Below are 18,221 nucleotides of genomic sequence, written 5' to 3'. Positions count from 1 at the left end.
CTTTTTCCCTCTGACAAACTCCAGGCTATGCAGCGAAAGCCCAAGGTTCGCATCAGCTAGTTAGAAGGAGGGCTCCTTCGTTGTAGGTAGCCAGTCGGACACTCACCTGGTCGACCTCCCCACCTTTCTTCTTGCCTTCTCTCTCTCTCTCTCGCCTATATTGCCTCTTCCCCTCATGCAATGCCAATTGAATAGAGGCTTCGCGGAAGGATCAGTGGCGCACAATAGACAAGCCCTCTTTCTCCCTTTTCTGGAGCACACCGCCGGCTTTCGCTACTTATTTACTTACACAAGCCCCTACAGACATTGTTGCGCTGTGCGGAATTGATGAGATGGAGCGTAAGCATGCTACGTGTAACGCCCTACTCGCCTGTTTCAGTGTCCATGGGCTTCTTCGACGACATCCACATCACTCCTGATGGAATGCAGCACCCAGCTCGCTTGTATCCTTGCATAGTTTGCTGAACACAGAGAGATGCTTTAATTTTCCTTACTTTACATCGATGCAACAGCACTGTAGGTGAACTGCACCCAATATGGAGGTACGTAATGTCAAATGCGGGCCAGTCCGGCACCTCGTTTCACACGGAAATGCAACAGTATCACCTTTTTCATTACCAGCTGTTGACTGCAATTTGGCAATACTAAACGAGTCATGTTACGTCATGGGAGCTGGTGCCAAATTCTTGCAGCTGTAGCTACCAATTTTGTTGCATGTTTATGTTGTTTTTCTCACCTATGTAAGCTTTGTCCTTGGTGAAAGCAAAACCATTGACACCATTAAAGCCATAATGTGTGACACTAGCTTCACTTAATATTTGGTTTTAATGTCTCTCAAACTCATTCACTCTAACGCTTGCTTGACAACAAAGTAGTGAACAGCCTGGTATCTGGGAAAGCGATAGTGGTTCACAGGCCGGTTGGTACACAACTGGGTGTTAAAAGAAACAGCGCTTTATAGTGGGACATGCAGCACACAACACGTGCAAGAACACCACTTTTCCCGCGGTTCTGTCAAATTCGGCACCACTACATTTTGTGCGTCATGAATGCCAGCAGTGCTGTGTCCGGTTAGCCCGAGCTTTGTTCCCGAGAGGCTCAACTGATGTCTATTGAATGACTCACCAAGCAGAACATCAGGTTAAACTAGTGGCAAAACATGCACTCGATGCCACGCTCTGCAGTGAGGTAAGGTTGCTAGACCAGAACATGTTCCAAAGCACTGTTTCTTTCCGTCGCCCACAAACGATGACTTTCCTCGACATTATAGGCTGACTTTTCAAAAGAAAAACCCCCTTTTGCCCGAGCGATAATTCTTGACCAACCGCAAACAGCGACGAAGCCGAACAGCTCTGGGTGTGGCAGTACGAAGGCGAGGATGGTGTGCACGAGATGTTCATGGACCTTGGTGAACCAATACGGTCAGTTTGAAAGCGAAAAGCTTGCTTTATCTCTTTTGCCCGTTTTCACGGTTGGAGGTTAAACTTTTGCCGCCAATGCAAAGGGAAGGGTGCTATCGCGCAGCCGAGATGCGAGGTGCGTTCGTCACCGAACGCTGTTATAGTTCATGGAGATGCACGCCTAGCTGTCCAACTATGCCACCATCGCAGATATGCTGGTTAGCAGCTCTGTTCTCTACATAGCTATGCAATGAAAAAAAAAAATATGCTACAGGAATATCCTCGCTACAGCAAATATATGTCGGCAAGCATAACATTCATTTAATAAAAGGAATAGCTTTCTAGAAGCGTTTTGTTTGGCTATTCGCTTACATTGGCATTCAACGTTGATGGTTTCTGCATTAGGTTTTTCGTGGCAGCCGGCTCTGGAAATGCCGGTGGAAAATGGCGTCCTTCAGTCACCCATTCAGAAAGGAGTTGCTGCGGTGCTAATTTCAGAAACTGTTGTGCCTTCTTCTTTCTCTTCCCACCCTCGTGCCTCGGCCCATGCTGCAACCGACTACAGCTTTAGGGTGGTCGGCGAGTTGTTCGTGGACACCACACCTGGAGGTCCCGATACGACCGAGCTGCCAGATGGCGAAGAGCGCCACGTGCCTTACTCTCTGACGGTCAGTGTCGCCGTTCGTCGGTAAATTGGGGTGACGTGCGATTTTACCCCCGTTGAATTTAGGCTGGACGAAATGAGAACGTGCTAGGCAGACACCAGATAAACGGGACTAACTGACTGGTGTACGCACTGCGTGTATCTTGCTTCGTCCCGTCTAAACTTTGCACTGGTAAAATCCGTGCTCTGCAGTGCTTACAAGCAGCTAGCCCAGTTTTCTTGTTTGGTTGTAGTGAGCCACCTGTGGCCAGGCATCTGCTATACTGCAATGCATACTGTGCCCTAAACTACCACGTGTGAAACGTTTACACTTGAGAGATACAGAGTGTGTGTTGCAGAAGCTAAGCACTTCGAGAGAGATGCCAATTGTAATGAGAAGCTAATGCATTAGAACAAGAATATTGTCTTGCTTTTTCTTCAAGGGGTTTGGTAAAGAAAGCGCACTACAGTTCTTTTTAAACAGGTGATAAAACAGGAGGTGGAGGGCATTGGTGTTGCTTCCAAGGTTGTTGTAGCCTGCCTAGAGTGGTCGTTTTGGTCATAGCTTAGACAAAAGAATGAATTGCCCTTTCCATACAGAGGGAACACCATTTAGAAAAAGTTACGTTCTGGTGTTCCATGTGATGTAACTCAATGATGACGTGATTGGAGGCCCAGAAGATGTGGGGTGAAACAAGACTGTCACTTTTCAGTTCGCACATGTTTAGTTTGTGTGCTCATGCACCTGCTCCGCCCAAAGGCATTTGCAGTAATTTAGAAACCCTTGTGTGAGGGAGCAATTGTGGTTATTGAAACAGTAGTCATAAAATGAATGAAAAGCTTTGCTTTCTAAACATTGCTGCGTCTTGTCTTGAGGTTCAGGAGTTCAACGTCATTGGAAAGTTTTCAGCTCATTCATAAATATAGGAGAGGTTTGGGAATGCCAAAACACAATTGGCTTGTGTTTCCACCTTTGCCAAGAAGAATAAATGGCACCAAGCAGGGGTTGGAGCTTCCCCCTTTTTTTCTTCTAACATATGCAAAAATATGCACAATAGGAAAACAGAATAAAATGGCGATATGCTGAGTATGAACTTTGCATTTTATTATTAAAATTTATTTATAAATGTATAAATTATATTTATAAATTTATTTATAAATTTATAAATAATTTATAAATTTATTGAAATGTTTTATATAAGATCTCATACACTTTTAAATTCTTCATGCCTTTTTGTGGAAATGATTTATTCGTAAGGCATATTAATGGCCTATGAACACAGCAGTACACAGAAGTCCAGATAACAGCAAAATGCACGGTGCTTAAGGAATTGTGAAGACCCTCAGAAATTAGGAATGCATTAGTTTATGAAATTAAATTGTCTGCTATGCATGAACGTCTGACAAGCACTTGGGGTGGAGCTTATAATGTTCCAATTTAGGAAGTACCAGCAAATAAGGGGGGTGGGGGGGCATTCTGGTGTGGTGTTCGAACCAGCAGCTGGCACAGTGCGGGCAAATTTGGTCATGCCGATAAAAAGCTGGCCAAGTTGCAATGCTACCGGGGACACAGACATGTGTAACACCACTAGTGGTGTCATGTTATATGCTGCCTTCAGTCAAAGCAAACAAAACCGTGTCCCCTGCGATTGACGTCCGATCCCGCGTGCCCTGGCAGCACTATAACTGCAATCGCCATGTTCTGCCAATGTGCTTGTGAAAAGACATCTGCAGCAATAATCAGTGACTGCATAGTGGACTTCTTTTTCCTTTTACTTCTTCTACGAGAACAATGACGCTAGACATAGAAGTTTTCAGATATCCAAGCACGCTGGGCTGAGTCTGTTGAGAGCAGGGTCACCTACATAATTAGGCCAACTTGTTGAGAAAGAAAATGCAAAGGGTATGGCTGCAGGGAGAGTTGGCTTGCGCTTGCGAAGACTCGCTGCATGACATGCTGCTCCCTTTTAGTTTATTTCCTTCCTCCATGGTGATTATCACGTACTGCCGTGGCGCAGCAAATATTGCTGAACATGTACTGCAACAATTGCAGAAAATGAGCATCTGCCGAGATTTATACGCACTGGTCTTCCATGACACTGCATGTCCTGCTGTGTGCCACGATGATAGATAATTAACCAGAGTCCTGAGGGGCAACCTTAGGCATGATCATTGTTTATATCTGTCAAGCTCAATTCACCATGGCAAAGCGCAACAAATGCTTCAGCATTTCCAAGTGAATCTGCACCTTTATAAAGCTAAAGGCGGGGCGACTTCATGCACCTGGTACAGGTGGGTTGAATCTGCCTGTCGAATACATTTAAACTCCAGCCAGTCGGGCCAAACTCGTATCAGGTTGTACTGGGTAAGCCCCGCCCGCACAGAGTAGACTGTTCTCAGTTCAAACGCGCTTGAAATGGTCTCAAACTGCAGTCATGTTGAGCGCAAGTTTGGGCATAAACAGTTGTCTGTAAGCAAAACTAGGATAACAGGGAGCTGGAGACTTGGAAGCATAGGCCACAATACTCACTTCCAGTGCGAAATGAAAGGGTCAGATAGATTTACCGTCTGTTCCACTCAGACCAATGTAAGCACCATTGTGCACTGACCGGAGTGTACTGACTCTTACTCGCTTCACACTCATTTCACATGCGTGAGATAGAGCGTTAGCGAGTGACAAAGGATGCAAGTAAATGTGATGACAAAAGTGCCGATTAACGTGAGCATGAACAAAAGTCATTGACACTTAGTTTGAGTGGATGTATGTATACGAAGGAGTGAGTGTGAGTAGGCAGGAATAAGATTGTGACTGGATGCCTCTAAGTGAATTGAAGCAATTACAAGTGTGCATTGGTGAGTAGATGAGTAGGAACTGGAGTAGTCGAGTACCAACAAATATGGGCAAGTACACAGCCAGCAAAATTATTGGTGACTGAGTATCGCCTTATTCTGCCGACATGTGCCAGAAGTATTAAATTCATCAGCCCTTCCACTCTGAAGACCTCAATTAACCCATCTATGCATGTATAGGTATTATTGTTATTAGTATTACTACTGAAGGACACAGACAACAAATACAAATTTTGACTGTGGAGTGATTTATTCTTATTCTTTTATGGAGTAGTGACATGTGCAAGTACAGCCGCATGGCAGACGGGAATTCCCCATTATTTACAACTTTACTGTGAACTACGTAATTATGAAAAGTCAATGAAACGGCAAAATGTTAAGAGTCGTCTTCACGACCAATTGTCATATAATTTGTTTCGTTATACATGTAGTTTCAGTAAAACAAGAGTCACAGCCATTTTCTGCAACCATACTCTTTCCCTAGGCAGCCATGTATTGACTGCAGAAGGGAATTCTGTAACTTTTACAACTTCACTGTGAACTAACTAATCATGACAAGTAAATGAAACTTGGCGTAATGATCGCCTCAGCGGCCAATTTGAGTATGATTTTTTCCAAGATACCTACATTAGATTGAAATCTACAGAGCACTCACAAGAAACTAAACAAAAAATTTTTCCTTGTCCAAGTGACGCATAGACAGACATTGACCACCGCTGGAGAGTAGCTACATACGGCTTCACTGTAAAAGTGGTTGAACAGGAGATGTCTCATGCTTGAGCTAACGTTTTGACGAGGAGACTTCGCAAGAAAATTTGGCTCCAACCTGAGAAATTCCTTGCTCAATCACTGTTGAACAGTCGTCTACAGTCGTTCAAATTTGTCCTCAGCCGCCCCATCGTACAAGACCACAGCCAACTAGCCCAATTTCACATTGTCTTGAATCTGAAGTGGGTCAAGTATGCTTGTCGTGGTGAGATGAGCCGTTAGCAATAAACACTAACCACTCAAGCTGAGCCAACCAATCAGACTGTACTGGTAACTAAAAAAAAGTTGGCAGACTTATAACAAAGGTCCAGACGTGCCGTTTGCAGGCAGCATTACTTCGTCCCGCAGATTGAGTGTGCATCTTTGTCTACATGAACTTGACGCAAGCATGTCGAGTCAGACCTTCAGAAGTCGACCTGACCCAGTCCAATCTGACCATGTTTACATGCATCTTGCCAAGCTTGTTCAGCAAGTTAACCCATCCTTTGTAGGCGAGTTCACCAAACTCACCTCAGTGCTCACTTGGCCCGTCCCCTTAGTGTTTGCATAAACTCAGTACAAGTGAGAACCTTAGAAGTTGAGCTGCCACCTGGAATGTGCCCCCGTAAAAAATTTCTGCCTCGCCATGTCACAATCTGAAATGAGGAGCAATGAAGCCAGAGAAAGCATAGAGGAAGTTATTTGTTATGTTTTAATCGAAATGTAGATATAATTGGCTAAAGGGAAATGAAAACGAGTGGAAGTAATATCACTTGCTGTAAATGCAGACCAAACCAACACACTCCGCATTATGCATGCAGTGTTTTACCAATTAAGCTATGATGGAGCCATCCCTACCCGTCCCTGGGAGTTTCCACTGTTTCCTGCTGTTGTATATGTACAGTCTGCCACAACAGTTTATGGGACAAAACTTTCACAACAATATTGAATTTGTGCTCTATTCCAGCATGAATCTTCTGATATAATGGATTGGTATATGATGGTTGAAAGAACTACACGCAACAGACTGAAAATTTGAATTCAAGGCTATGTGCCCAGGCCTACCGGGAATTCGGCTATTAGAAAGTTTCAGTTTGTCTCCAAACATATTATTGTATGTGGGCTACTGGAAACCTAAATATGAGTGGCCAGGTTGGTGGCGCAAAGCTCTACCAGACAGACGCAGTGCTATTATTGCAGTAACCAAGTCTCTATTACTTTCCTGCTGGTGTAAAGTTTCGGCAGCACCATAATCGTTAATATGCAGCTTCTTTAAAATGTTTCTTTGTCTAAAACACTCGTGTAACTCAAAAACGTGTCTAAGACACTATGGTTAAACGAGGCTGCAAACCGCAAATGGTAAGAAGCTTGCAAACAAGATAAAACTTTCTATTAGAGTTTTTAGCTTGTCCATAAAATGTTAGCTTTCACAGAATATCGGAGACCTGAATTGCAGCAACAATGCTGATAGCAACACCTTGTGATGCTTTGTCCTATCACAACGCGTTAGGCACATTCTCGTGCTACATTAATGTTCTTGATGAAGAAGCATTTGTAAAAGGCTTCATGTTCACGATTACAGCGCTGCAAAACTTTTTACACTAGCAGATAACTAGAACACACTTGATTACTGCGACAGCTGCTTTTTGTTCTATGTTTAAAACTCCATGCCACCAGGTGGCGCTGCCAACCCAGCTGCTCACGTTTATAGTGTAGCTCTCCATTAATGTAATGCTGTCAACACCTGTGCGACAGTAGCTAAGACATCCTAACTCTCATTTCAGTAATAGCTTTGTGCGCTCTGGTTGAACTCAGTGTCGTAAGATGGCGCCAACAGCAATGCTGTTGGTCTTTTGGATTCCGTAATCTAAAATTCGGTGTTGCACTGTTTTAGTGGATTGCCTCTGTAAATTTGTTGATATTTGCAGGCCTCCATCAGCGAGTCCGGCCTGGGCCTGCTCAAGTGGTGGACGTAGGGAAGCCAGCCGGCAGCATAGCACTTTATTTTACTTATTTTTTTTCTTCTTTTCTTCAATCACACGGGGAAGACTTGCTTTGCCGGGCAGGGCGGGGCTACTTCATCTTCTTCTGTGCGAGGAGCGAAGACAAGAAAAAAAAAGAAAAACAAGGCATTATCATCGTCATCTGTACATAAGGGCGCGTGCGCCTGGCGCACGGACGCAGACAACACAGACACGGACACGCACATCATACAAGCTGCACGGTGGCTGCCGCAGCTCTGCGGCGTGGCGTAGGCAGCACGCTTTTCCTTCTTCATCGTCAAGATCACCATCGACGACGGGAAATGGCAGCCGGACATGCACGCAAAATACAATGAACTATTACAACATCTCGTCGGCACTTGCATTGTGTTCTTTCGCAGTCGAGCTGCTGCGGCAACCGTTGTTGCTCGGGCACGCCGTTGTTTCTTCAGTCGCCTCTTTCGCGAGAAAGATGGTGCCACGAATAGGCGAGCAGTCTCTTGTGTGCGAGCCGCCACACGCCAATGTGCGCATGCGTGGAAGGCCCGTTGTGAGCATCGGCGTCTTGATGACGTCTCTATGAATACCTCTATACTACGTCTTGGGACGTCTGCTTTCCTCACTCAACTAGTGTACTCGACGGGCGGTCCCTGCTGCAGCGTTGATCCACTTCCCGACGGTTGTAGGGCGGATGGGTCGCTGAAGAGCCTGTCACATGGTGGTGCATGTTCTTAAATCGAAAAGCGTCCTCAATATGGCGATATCCCTCGGCAGGTGGTGCAGAATCAGCAGCTAGTTAACTAGTCGCTGGTGGAGTAGGGAGCAGTTTTTAATTGAGCTGTCAGCCTGGGTGAAGTCATCCCCCCTCTTCCAAGCCGAGGATCCATGGGGTGTCTTGAGAATCGCCGGCGACACCATTGAAGCCTTGGAAATTGGCTTCTTCTTCTTTTCTGATGCAAGACGACGGGTGCTGGAAAAGCGGGCGACGGCGGAAAGCTTTGAAGCTACGGTTTGAAGATGAATCTATCTTCTCTCGACAAGGTGGGAGGAGTAGGAGGACTGTTGGGAGCAGGTTCACAATGGTCATGGAGTGGGGGAAGAGTGTGTCGTCACAACCGTGGGTATCAACTTCTTATTGCTGGTCGTCATCGCCGTCGTCTGTGGCCACACGTCGAGCGGAAGAGCAGCAACAGGCGACTCAGTCGACGACGAGGCAGTGAGGCAGCTGCTCGCGCAGGAAGGCCAGGAGCTCGGCGGTGGCGCCGGGGCAGTTGGTGAGCTCGAGCTCCTGGAGCTGTCGCAGCTGCGCGAGCCCGGACAGGCCACGAGCCGTAACCTGCGGGCAGCCTGCATGGAGGGAGATAAGAAGGAAAGGGATAAAAAAAAAAACTAGATTCTGGGGTATCCTGTGCCAAAACCACAATCTGATTATAAGGCACACCTTAGTGGGGCACTCCGGATTAAATTTTTTTAATGTGTCCCCATTGCATGGGACGTAGGCATCTTTTCTTTTTTCATTTGGAAATGCTGCCGCCGGGGCTGGGATCAGTTGGATCCTGCGACCTCGTGCTTATACCAGCGCAACACTATAGCCGCTAAGCCACCACGGCAGGTTGGCGCCAGCTGTCGCCAGTGTTATTAGGATTAACTTTCAGGTGAGAACCATATTTCAGCTCGAGAGGCCTTCGTAACCTTGTTTTACATCACTGCCAAGAAACTGCGACGCTCTTTTATAAAAGTATTCTAGATTCGCCTTCACACACCAGACTATAGTACTGCAGGGTATGTCACACTTCGCTCATCGTGTCACCAGGGCAGTTTACATACACGGTGTTGCATTCATGCATTAACTGGTTCACACCACAACCTGTAATTGCATACTTGAGGAAAAAGGCAGAAGGTGCACTGAATTGCCGTCAACCAATTTACCAATAGCAGGCTAAACCTCATTGACCTCTAGATAGCATAGAACGGCCACATACCGCAGAACGGCCACATACTTTAAGCCTCTGCTCGCTCCCACCATCGCCAAGAAAGCGCGCAGTACCATACTCTTCTACACCTTGCACGTATCGAAAGCAGGCCTAGAAGCCGTAAATCAACGAAGTACCATCTCTGCAAGTTGCCGCATGATTTCCCTGTGTGGTTCACCGCATTGTGCAGGGGGAACGAATGGGGTGACGTGCAGGAGACCGTGTAGAGCGAGTGATTGTGAAGAGGAAGAGGGGGCTAATTTATGCACCTCTTTAGGCACACAGTTCAGGTGAATGCAGACGCGTGCTCGAGGGAGAGAGAAGGAAAGGCGCACGCAGACAGTCAGTGCAGCGAAGGGACCATATACTAGTTGCCGTGTCATGAAGCAAGAGCTGCAGAGCTGTCGCCTGCTACAGTTCATGGATACAAGCAAACCTCGGGGTCCTTAAATACATTCACTGAATGCGGTCCATTCCACTATCAAAAAAAATAATTTTGCTAACCGTTACTTTCGTCTTCAGAGAGCATTCGTGCGTTACGTCACGAAGGGTTAACCCTCACAAGAAGGCCGAACAGATGCCGCTTTAACTTGCGAAAATTGCAACGGAAAATGCATCCTACATGGCCAAAGACCACGATCCTTTACGCAAACCGAACCATACATAGGGTTAGGTTTCGTCACAGAACAAATAAGGCTGCTGTTGTACGTGGGATTCATTATCTATAACACTTTTAATAATCACGGACTTGTTTCTCAAGCTTTCTGCGATGACTAATCTGGCCTGAGAACTGCACTCGTGAGTCTCAAAGTACGTATAGCTCAGAGGCAAAGTTAAACCTCCTGATGACAGAAGCGACAGACTGGGTGACAATGTATGTGGTCTTATAAAAATAGTGTCGTCTTCCTCGTAACATAGTACAATCGAAACGTAAGGCTTCGAAACAGGCATCCCTGATTGTTCATATAGAATTGTTGAACCAGGAAATTTGTGGCAAAATCGAAACAGCAGGTCCAACGGGCTTGCTGGTATCTACGTGAAGCGACACATTCTTGAAGTGTTTCAGATAAATGCTACGCAAAAACACACATGATATGCGTGCACAATTGTATATCTTATTTCAAACTACGCGAAATGAACTGTTCACCTTCTCCCATCGCAGATGTTTTGTGACGGTTTGATTTCGCGGTAACGGGGCAAGTGAGTGTGCTTGTTATGCACGGCGCGTGTTTACAGCATAATGAACATGCGCCTGCTTATGTGGCAGGACACTTCTTGGCTTCCTATTGCAATCAATCCATTTGTTGTGCGAATGTGCTTCGGTCATGTGACACATGTGCTAATGCCACGCGCTCCGACAGTGCGGGTTTTTGTGTGTGTCTGTGTGAATAGCATTCTTGGCATTGCAAGAGCAATTTTACAGCGAAGCTGTATACCTCTACTGTCCAGGGAAATTTTCTTGTCGTTTTAAGCAAAAAACTCCCCATACGTGGGCCGATCCCGGAGATAGTGCAATGCCGGACCGACCCGCGGCGGAGGTGAAGCAGGCATTAAGCACTCCCCATACATGGGCCGATCCCGAAGATAGTGCAATGCCGGCCCGACCCGCGGCGAAGGTGAAGCAGGCGTTAAGCACTCCAAATACGTGGGCCGATCCCAAAAATAGTACAATGCAGGGCCGACTTGTGGCGGAGGTGCAGTTCGATGGTCATCCTTCTTCACAGAGTGGAAGGGCACTGATATATTTGTTTCCCGGCTATCTGTAGCTATATACCACCAAAAAATGTGGGCCGATCGCGAAGGTAGTGAAGTGTAAAAGCCACGGCGGTTCACATGAATATATTCCACTGGTTATGCGTCGCTCTTCAATGAACCTCCTTAATTGATGCCAGCTTGAGCAACCTTATCCAAGCCATACGGCAAGCGCGGGCTTCACGGCGGCTCCGCCAGGAGACGACGTGTGTGCAGAAGGAAGCACAAAGGACAAGACCAGGCTGCAGTACAGGCCTCATTCATGAGTTTCGCTGATTCGCTTACTTGGATAGTAATCGTAGATGATTTCTGTCCGAATTTTTAATGCTAGTAGATTCTTAGGGTGCTTCACGAATTTTCTGGGAGCTGTCTTTCTATCTGTCTGCGCCTCTATCCGTCTTCCCACCAACTTTAGTCGCTAGATAGGTAGTCCATGGTCTGTGGCATCGGGCTGCTGTGCTGAGGGAGCAGTGTTTGAAACCAACCGTCAGACAAGCTTGGGTCACTCTAGGTATCTGCCGCTCTTCAAAGGATCTCGTTTACGTCAGCTTGGGTCACTGAGTGCGTGCCGCTATAGCATGTACCGCTATTCAATGAACCTCATTTACACCAACTTAAAAAAAATTATGGGGTTTTACGTGCCGAAACCACATTCTGATTATGAGGCACGCCATAGCGGAGGACTCCGGAAATTTCGACCATCTGGGGTTCTTTAACGTGCACCGAAATCCAAGTACACGGGTGTTTTCGCATTTCGCCCCCACTGAAATGTGGCCGCCGAGGCCGGGATGCGATCCCGCGACCTCGTGCTCAGCAGCCCTACGCCGACTTGGGTCACTGGCTATGAGCCACAGCGCATGAGCCGCTCTTCCGTGTCAAAAAAGAGAAATAATTTAAAATGTAGCCAGTGCTCGGCGGAATCAAACGTGAGGACTTCGTAAGGGCATCGCTAGATGGCATAGCGCGCGCCCTAAGTGGGAATAGGGCGCCTACTATACTCAATACTACGTCCTTCGGTGACGCTGGCATCGAGGCACCCTAGCTAGTGTGATGAGGAGCCCGACTGACCACACGTGTCGGCGATGCAGCGTGTCGCTACGTTGCTTCAATGCTAATCACACTAACGTCGACACTCATCGTGATATGGGTTCTGTCGGAATTGCTAGAGCGCAGCTCTTAAGTAACCGTTCTTGCGTTGAGTGTCGGCGTGCGTCATCGGCGTAACCGAGCGAATGATGAAGGAGCGAACGGAGAGCGCAGCGGAGGATTAAAGGAGAGGAGGAGGCTACAGTGAAAACATGAGGCGGAAAGTGGAGGAGAGGGTATGGCGAAAGCGTGGGAATGAAAGCGTAGTGCGGCGACGATGGCTGCGAGATGGCGCCAGAGTAGCGCGCATCGTCTGTTCACCCGACGATATGCGGCGAGCGCGTCCGACGATACTAGAGAGATTTAGAATAGGGGCCCCAAAGAAATAGCGTCGACGCCACTGCGCATGCGCAATACGCAAACTGCCTTTGGGTTTTGCGTTGGGAACGCTATTTCACCGATTTAGCGGGAGCCCAAATAGCGGCCCCAAAAGTTTTGCGTCGGCAAACATGGCGGCACCCATCGAAGCGACGGCTCTAACCTAGCACCAAAATGGGTTCGATTCGCGGTAACGCGTGAAGTTCGCAAGCTAGGAGAAGTGACTGCGGTTATCGCTTTCTCTTAACTAGCGTGTGTTATGAAGATTGACTCATTAGACGCCGCTGATGTTGAATTCGATTGTGGATTTTATGGCTCGTAGGCCTAACACGGCTAAGCTTGGCTGGTGAAGGCTAGTGAAGTTGGTTTGCTCAAAACTAAGCGCAACTAATTGTTTGCTGCTTACAGAATAACCTCTAAATTGTGATTAAATGCTAATACACGAAAGTCAAAATTATTATTCCTGTCAGAAAATGGTATATTTTATTTAATTATTTCTAATAGCTTTTCTTTGACGCCGTAGTGGCGCTGTCAGCGCAAGACGCTATCCGCAAACGTAAAACCCTATTCTAAAACTCTTCACTCCTACGTGCCCCAACGCTAACACCCGCAAAGCTGTTTGGGGCCCCAAACTATATTGCGGCCCCTATCATAAAACGTCAAATCCTTGGTCCGGTTTACTCGGCGAAAGAATGAGTAGACGGGCCACACCCCTCGGAGGTAGACGAAGACAGTGTCGCTTTTCGAAAGTTATATTTCACGATAAACCGAAACACATCATTAAATAATTGACGAAAATTCACTAATTAACTTTCTAAATAATTACTACACGGCACATATTTCAATTTACGAATTGCAGCCGGTGAGTTTGCCTGGCTTGGAACGAATTTTAAGGATGGCATGGGTTTCTATAGATATATGCACTATCAAACTAGCGGTAAAAATGCACTGCTGTTCCACTTACGTTTTTAACAAAACGCTCTGTTACGCATTGAAGCACAAAAGTAACCGCAACGCCCATGTCATTTGTCGCACTCTTTGACCATGAATATCTCGAAACTGGTGTCGCCCTGAAAACTAATTCTAAGTGGATATGCCTTGCAATCCCACTGGCTACAATCCAAAATGCAAGATGTGCCTTGAAGCTTAATTAAGAAGTAAATTAGTTTTTTAATTAGTTGAATATGTGCTTCGATTTCTCATGCATGTAATGGTCGCCTCTCTGAATAATATCCAGCTCGAGGACGGTATGTGACACAGGCGATCTTTTAAAATTTATGTAAACCTTAAAATGGGTCACCTGGTATATAGCATAGCTTCTGCAAAACAGTTTGCAGATCTCGCTTCCGGTGCCTGTAACCTCGAACAATCGAGTGTTTAAACAGGAAGTGACGTATCACAATGACATCCAGGTGAACTATCAAGGTCAGAACATAGCAGTGCTGCTTTGAACAGTGGATGAAGAGGAACGTCTATGCGTACATACGTTATCTCAGTATACATATATCATTAGTCTGCGACTACATTTACATAATACAAAGATTTTCCGACTTGGTCAACTGACGTCGTTGGTACAATAGCATAGTGATGACCACAGGGAGGTAGTTTCTACATGCGGCAAAGCCACGCTTGGTTGTCGTTGAGCAAAGCAAAAAGGAAACAGAAATGAAAGGGGAGGGGGGTGGTTGACTGATAGATTAAAATGTTAATAGTCGTGGACCGACGACTCTCCTCGCGACTAATATTCAAGTGCATTTGTTCGAGAAGCAAAAAAAAAAATTATTTCGTTGACTTAAATGTTCGTTTTCGAGGACAGCGGCTCGCATTTCAGCAGCACCTGCATCCTGCCGTCTCAAACCAAGGCGAACTGTCATGACTGCATATGCAGGGCGATATCTTTTTTTTTTATGTTTTACAGAATTTTTAAAAATCGCCTGTTGCCGATAACGTAATTCTCGTCCAGGAGTTGAATTATTCGAAGAGACAGGCCTTACTAGCACGAGAAATCGAAACGCGTATTCAACTAGTTAACACAAACTCACCAATTAACTTCTTAATCATTTGCTTCACGGCACGTATTGCAATTTACGAATTGTAGCCGGATAGCTTGCAAGACGTATCTGCTTGTAATTAATTTCCAGGATGACACCGATTTCGAGATATTATATCCCAAAGTGTGGGAAGAAATACGTGGGCGTTCCAGTTACTTTTGTGCATCAATGCATAAAAGAGCGTCTAAAAAAAAGTAAGTGGAACAACAGTGCATTGTTACGGCAAGCTTAATGGCGGATACCTCCAAACTGGCGTCATTCTGGAAATTAATTCCAAGTGGATAGGCCTTGCAAGCTCGCCGGCTATAGCTCGTAAATTGCATTATGTGCCGTGGGGTAATTAATTCAAAAGACCATTAGTGAATTCCCGTTAATTAGTTGAGCATTCGTCTCGATTTCTCGAGCAAGTGATGTCCGCGTCTCTGAATAATCTAGCTCGAGGACTAGAAATATGTTTTCTGCGACAGGCTGCTTTTAAAAATTCCGTAAAACTTCAAAACGATCACCCTGTAGTATAGTGGGCTTGCATGAGTATGTACTCGGGAAGGAAACGCACAGCGCGTGCGACAGCGCGCTTCACGTGAAATTTGTATAAACTTATGCAATGCGCGCAGTTAGGATATATATATATAATATATATATAAACTGAAGCACGCCTAAAGGGAAGGTCAAACAGATTTTCATCACGAACACGTTCAATTCGAGAAAGAAATGGCAGAAACTTCGGCGGTTTAATAATGTTCCCACAGTATTTTTGTTTTTAGACGCTGGTGTATGATCTACGCGCATCGAACTTTTCGTTATCCCGGGTCCACAATGCCGCTTGCGCGGCAAGTTGGAGTCAGCGGCTGGTCAACGAGCTCTCGTATAACCCGTGTGGTGCATCAACATCAATACCATTCATCAGGCGGGGAGAACGAGTTATGCGGTGATCACGCGTAAGTAAAGCTATAAAAGTGCTTTGTCACTCACCGGCCACCGACAGTATCCGCAGGCTCTTCATGGTGCACAGGTGTTGCAGGCCGAAGTCTCGTATCTGCGAGCACCAGCGCAGATAAAGGACCGACAGGTTGGGGATCGTGGACAGGTAGCCCAGGCCAATGTCCGTGATGTGCATACACCTGCGGACGAGACGCGTAATTCGTCAGGTCTGCGTACGTGTCCGCGTAACCTGTATATACGCACGTAAGCATGCCAAGACTTGGTAACAGTCGAACGCTTTTATGACGAAGTGCTTCGGGTATCCGAAATCACTTCGTTATACGGGTCACTTCGTTGTATAAGGTTGCGCACCGCATTGTACACGCAAGAACCAGAACAGAATTATTCCTTCGTTATACTGGTCATTTCGTTGTACACAGGCGCTCGAGTGTATATACAGCCTGCAGCGTATGTACTACCGTGGCACGCGCATGTGCTGCTTCGTGAAAATTATACAGGAGTATTCTGCAGGCAGTTCAATACCACGCTGCACGAAGTCTTTCACAGTATCGTGAACTTTTACATCTGTCGTAAAAACGTAGCAGGTGCTGCACCACTGACAGAATGCTCGCGTTAAGCATTCACCGCGATAATATATACGGTGTGGACTGACTGACAGAAGAAGGCGAACAAAAAAATCTCACGAGCTTCGCCGACAGATCTGCACGAGCAAGCGTGCCGCCATCTGAACGACAAGTTGTGGGTCGAAGCTGAAACAACACGAGCTGCCACAGAAACAAGGCGGGCGCGCTAAGTGTCTCTTCAACGTGGCGCCAAGTATGTAAAACCGCGAGCTAAGAGTTTTTTGCGACAACGAATGCACGTGCAGGGCTAGTATAATACTGAGTGTGCCAGAGACCTGGCATATAGTGTGCATTTGAGGCAGTGCGCGCGAGGATCGAACGTGCATAGAACAGTAAAAAAAGAAAAAGAAAAAGAGGCGAGACGGTCGACGCACCGGTCTAGGGTGAGCTGCTGCAGCTGCGTCATGTCGCACGCGATGAACTCGAGGCTGGCGTCGGTGACGCGCGGGCACCACGACAGGTCGAGCACGCGCAGCTGCCGCAGGTTCTCGGCGAGCAGCTCGACGCCGTCGTCGCTGATCTTGGTGCAGCCCGAGAGCGACAGCTCGCGCAGCTGGGGCACCGCCTGCACCAGCTGCACCAGACCCTGGTTGGTGAGCTCCCAGCAGGAGCGCAGTCGCAGCACGACCAGCTGCGACTGGTGCTGCAGCTGCTGCTGTTGGTGGTGGTGGTGCGAACCCACTCCTCCTCCGAGGTGGGCCAGCGAGGCGTCGGTGACGTGGTACGCCTGCAGGTTGAGCTCTCGCAGCGCCGGAAGCAGCTGCGCCACGGCGGCCAGCGTCTCGTCGGCCACGTTGATGCAGTCGGCGAGCGTCAGCGACGTGACCGTGGGTCGCAGCGCGGCCCACAGTCCGGCGTCCGTCAGCTCGTTGCAGCCGAACAGCTCGAGTGCCGAGACGCGCGGCGCGGCCGCCAGGAGGGACTCGAGCCCGCGGTCCGAGACGCTCGAACATCGCAGCGCCACGAGCCGCGCGTGGCTCAGCAGCGCGGCGCCCAGCGACACGACGTCGGCGAGGTCCTCGTCCGAGGCGCCGACGAGCCAGACGGCGTCCATGCCGCGCCGCTCGAGCGACTCGAGCAGACGGCGGCGCGAGTCGGCGCCCTCCCGGCGCAGCTCCCGGCACCGCAGCACGGCGGCCATGTCTCGCCAGTGGCGAGGGTCGTACAGGGCGTCCCTCCACGCGCGACACACCGAGGCGAGGGGCAGCCGCTCGCGGCCCCGAAAGTGCGAGAACAGGCGCGACAGGAACTCCGGGTCGCGCAGCATCTCGGCGGCCGTTCGGGGACGCGTCGCGGCGGCCGCCGCGACTACGGCCGCTGCCGCCGCGGCGGCGTTCGACGTTGCGACCGCGGCGGCGGGGTCGCGCGCGGCGGTGGTGGCGGCCACCGGGGCGGCCGCCGGAGCGTTGGCTGTTGCGGAACCGCCGACGCGTCCGGGCGGCGCTGCTCCTGCATTTCCCGTTCCTCCTCCGCGGCCGCGTCTGGTCGCTGTCGCCGCGACGCCGCTGTTGCCGCCGGTCGCGGTCGCGGGCGACTCGTGTTGCAGTCCACCCTTGGCTCGCACGGCGAGCCCGTTGAAGCAGCGGCTCAGCTCGGCCGCCGCTCGCTTGGTGAAGCTCACCTCGGCCATCGCGGCCAAGCCGTACACGGCGGTGGTGCGCGCTACGCCATGGCGCCGGACGCCGGCATCGATCCCCTGGCGCGCGGAGCGCGCGTGACGTCAGCTGAGGGGTACGGGTTGTCGGGGAGGAAGGGAGCCGCGGGGGGAGAACGCACGTGGGTGCGCGCGCGGAA

The 18,221-nt window shown here is 48.4% G+C and overlaps 2 protein-coding genes across 4 annotated transcripts in view; one reads left to right on the top strand and one right to left on the bottom strand.

Annotated features, from left to right (window-relative positions):
- Positions 1–7,997, top strand: part of Polr3H (RNA polymerase III subunit H) — a 12,185-nt gene extending 4,188 nt beyond the window's left edge. For all 3 annotated transcript variants that reach the window (XM_055069555.1, XM_050176621.3, XM_050176622.3), the window contains exons 5-8: positions 380–443; positions 1,335–1,421; positions 1,966–2,068; positions 7,569–7,997. In XM_055069555.1, coding sequence (XP_054925530.1) covers positions 380–443; positions 1,335–1,421; positions 1,966–2,068; positions 7,569–7,616 — 302 coding nt within the window. In that variant the 3' untranslated portion in view covers positions 7,617–7,997. The remainder of the gene's footprint in view (positions 1–379; positions 444–1,334; positions 1,422–1,965; positions 2,069–7,568) is intronic.
- On the bottom strand, positions 7,626–18,221 carry LOC126529011 (uncharacterized). Its single transcript, XM_050176615.3, has 3 exons — positions 16,802–18,221; positions 15,835–15,983; positions 7,626–8,969 (listed from the first exon to the last, which is right to left on the bottom strand). The coding sequence occupies exons 1-3, from the start codon at positions 18,055–18,057 to the stop codon at positions 8,821–8,823; spliced, it is 1,554 nt and encodes a 517-aa protein (XP_050032572.1). The 5' UTR covers positions 18,058–18,221; the 3' UTR covers positions 7,626–8,820.

The sequence above is a fragment of the Dermacentor andersoni genome, chromosome 8, assembly GCF_023375885.2.
Source record: "Dermacentor andersoni chromosome 8, qqDerAnde1_hic_scaffold, whole genome shotgun sequence".
In the NCBI taxonomy this organism is placed as follows: domain Eukaryota; kingdom Metazoa; phylum Arthropoda; class Arachnida; order Ixodida; family Ixodidae; genus Dermacentor; species Dermacentor andersoni.
Note: the sequence above shows the minus strand (reverse complement) of the source record. Positions and strands in the feature narration are given on the sequence as shown.

Excerpts from the sequence above, each read along its gene's own strand:
- LOC126529011 (XM_050176615.3), bottom strand. The coding sequence starts at position 18,057 with ATGGCCGAGGTGAGCTTCACCAAGCGAGCGGCGGCCGAGCTGAGCCGC. Across the intron at positions 15,984-16,801 it reads CAGCAGCTCACCCTAGACCG|GTGTATGCACATCACGGACA; the intron begins GTGCGTCGACCG and ends TCTCGTCCGCAG. Across the intron at positions 8,970-15,834 it reads GCGGATACTGTCGGTGGCCG|GCTGCCCGCAGGTTACGGCT; the intron begins GTGAGTGACAAA and ends CCCTCCATGCAG.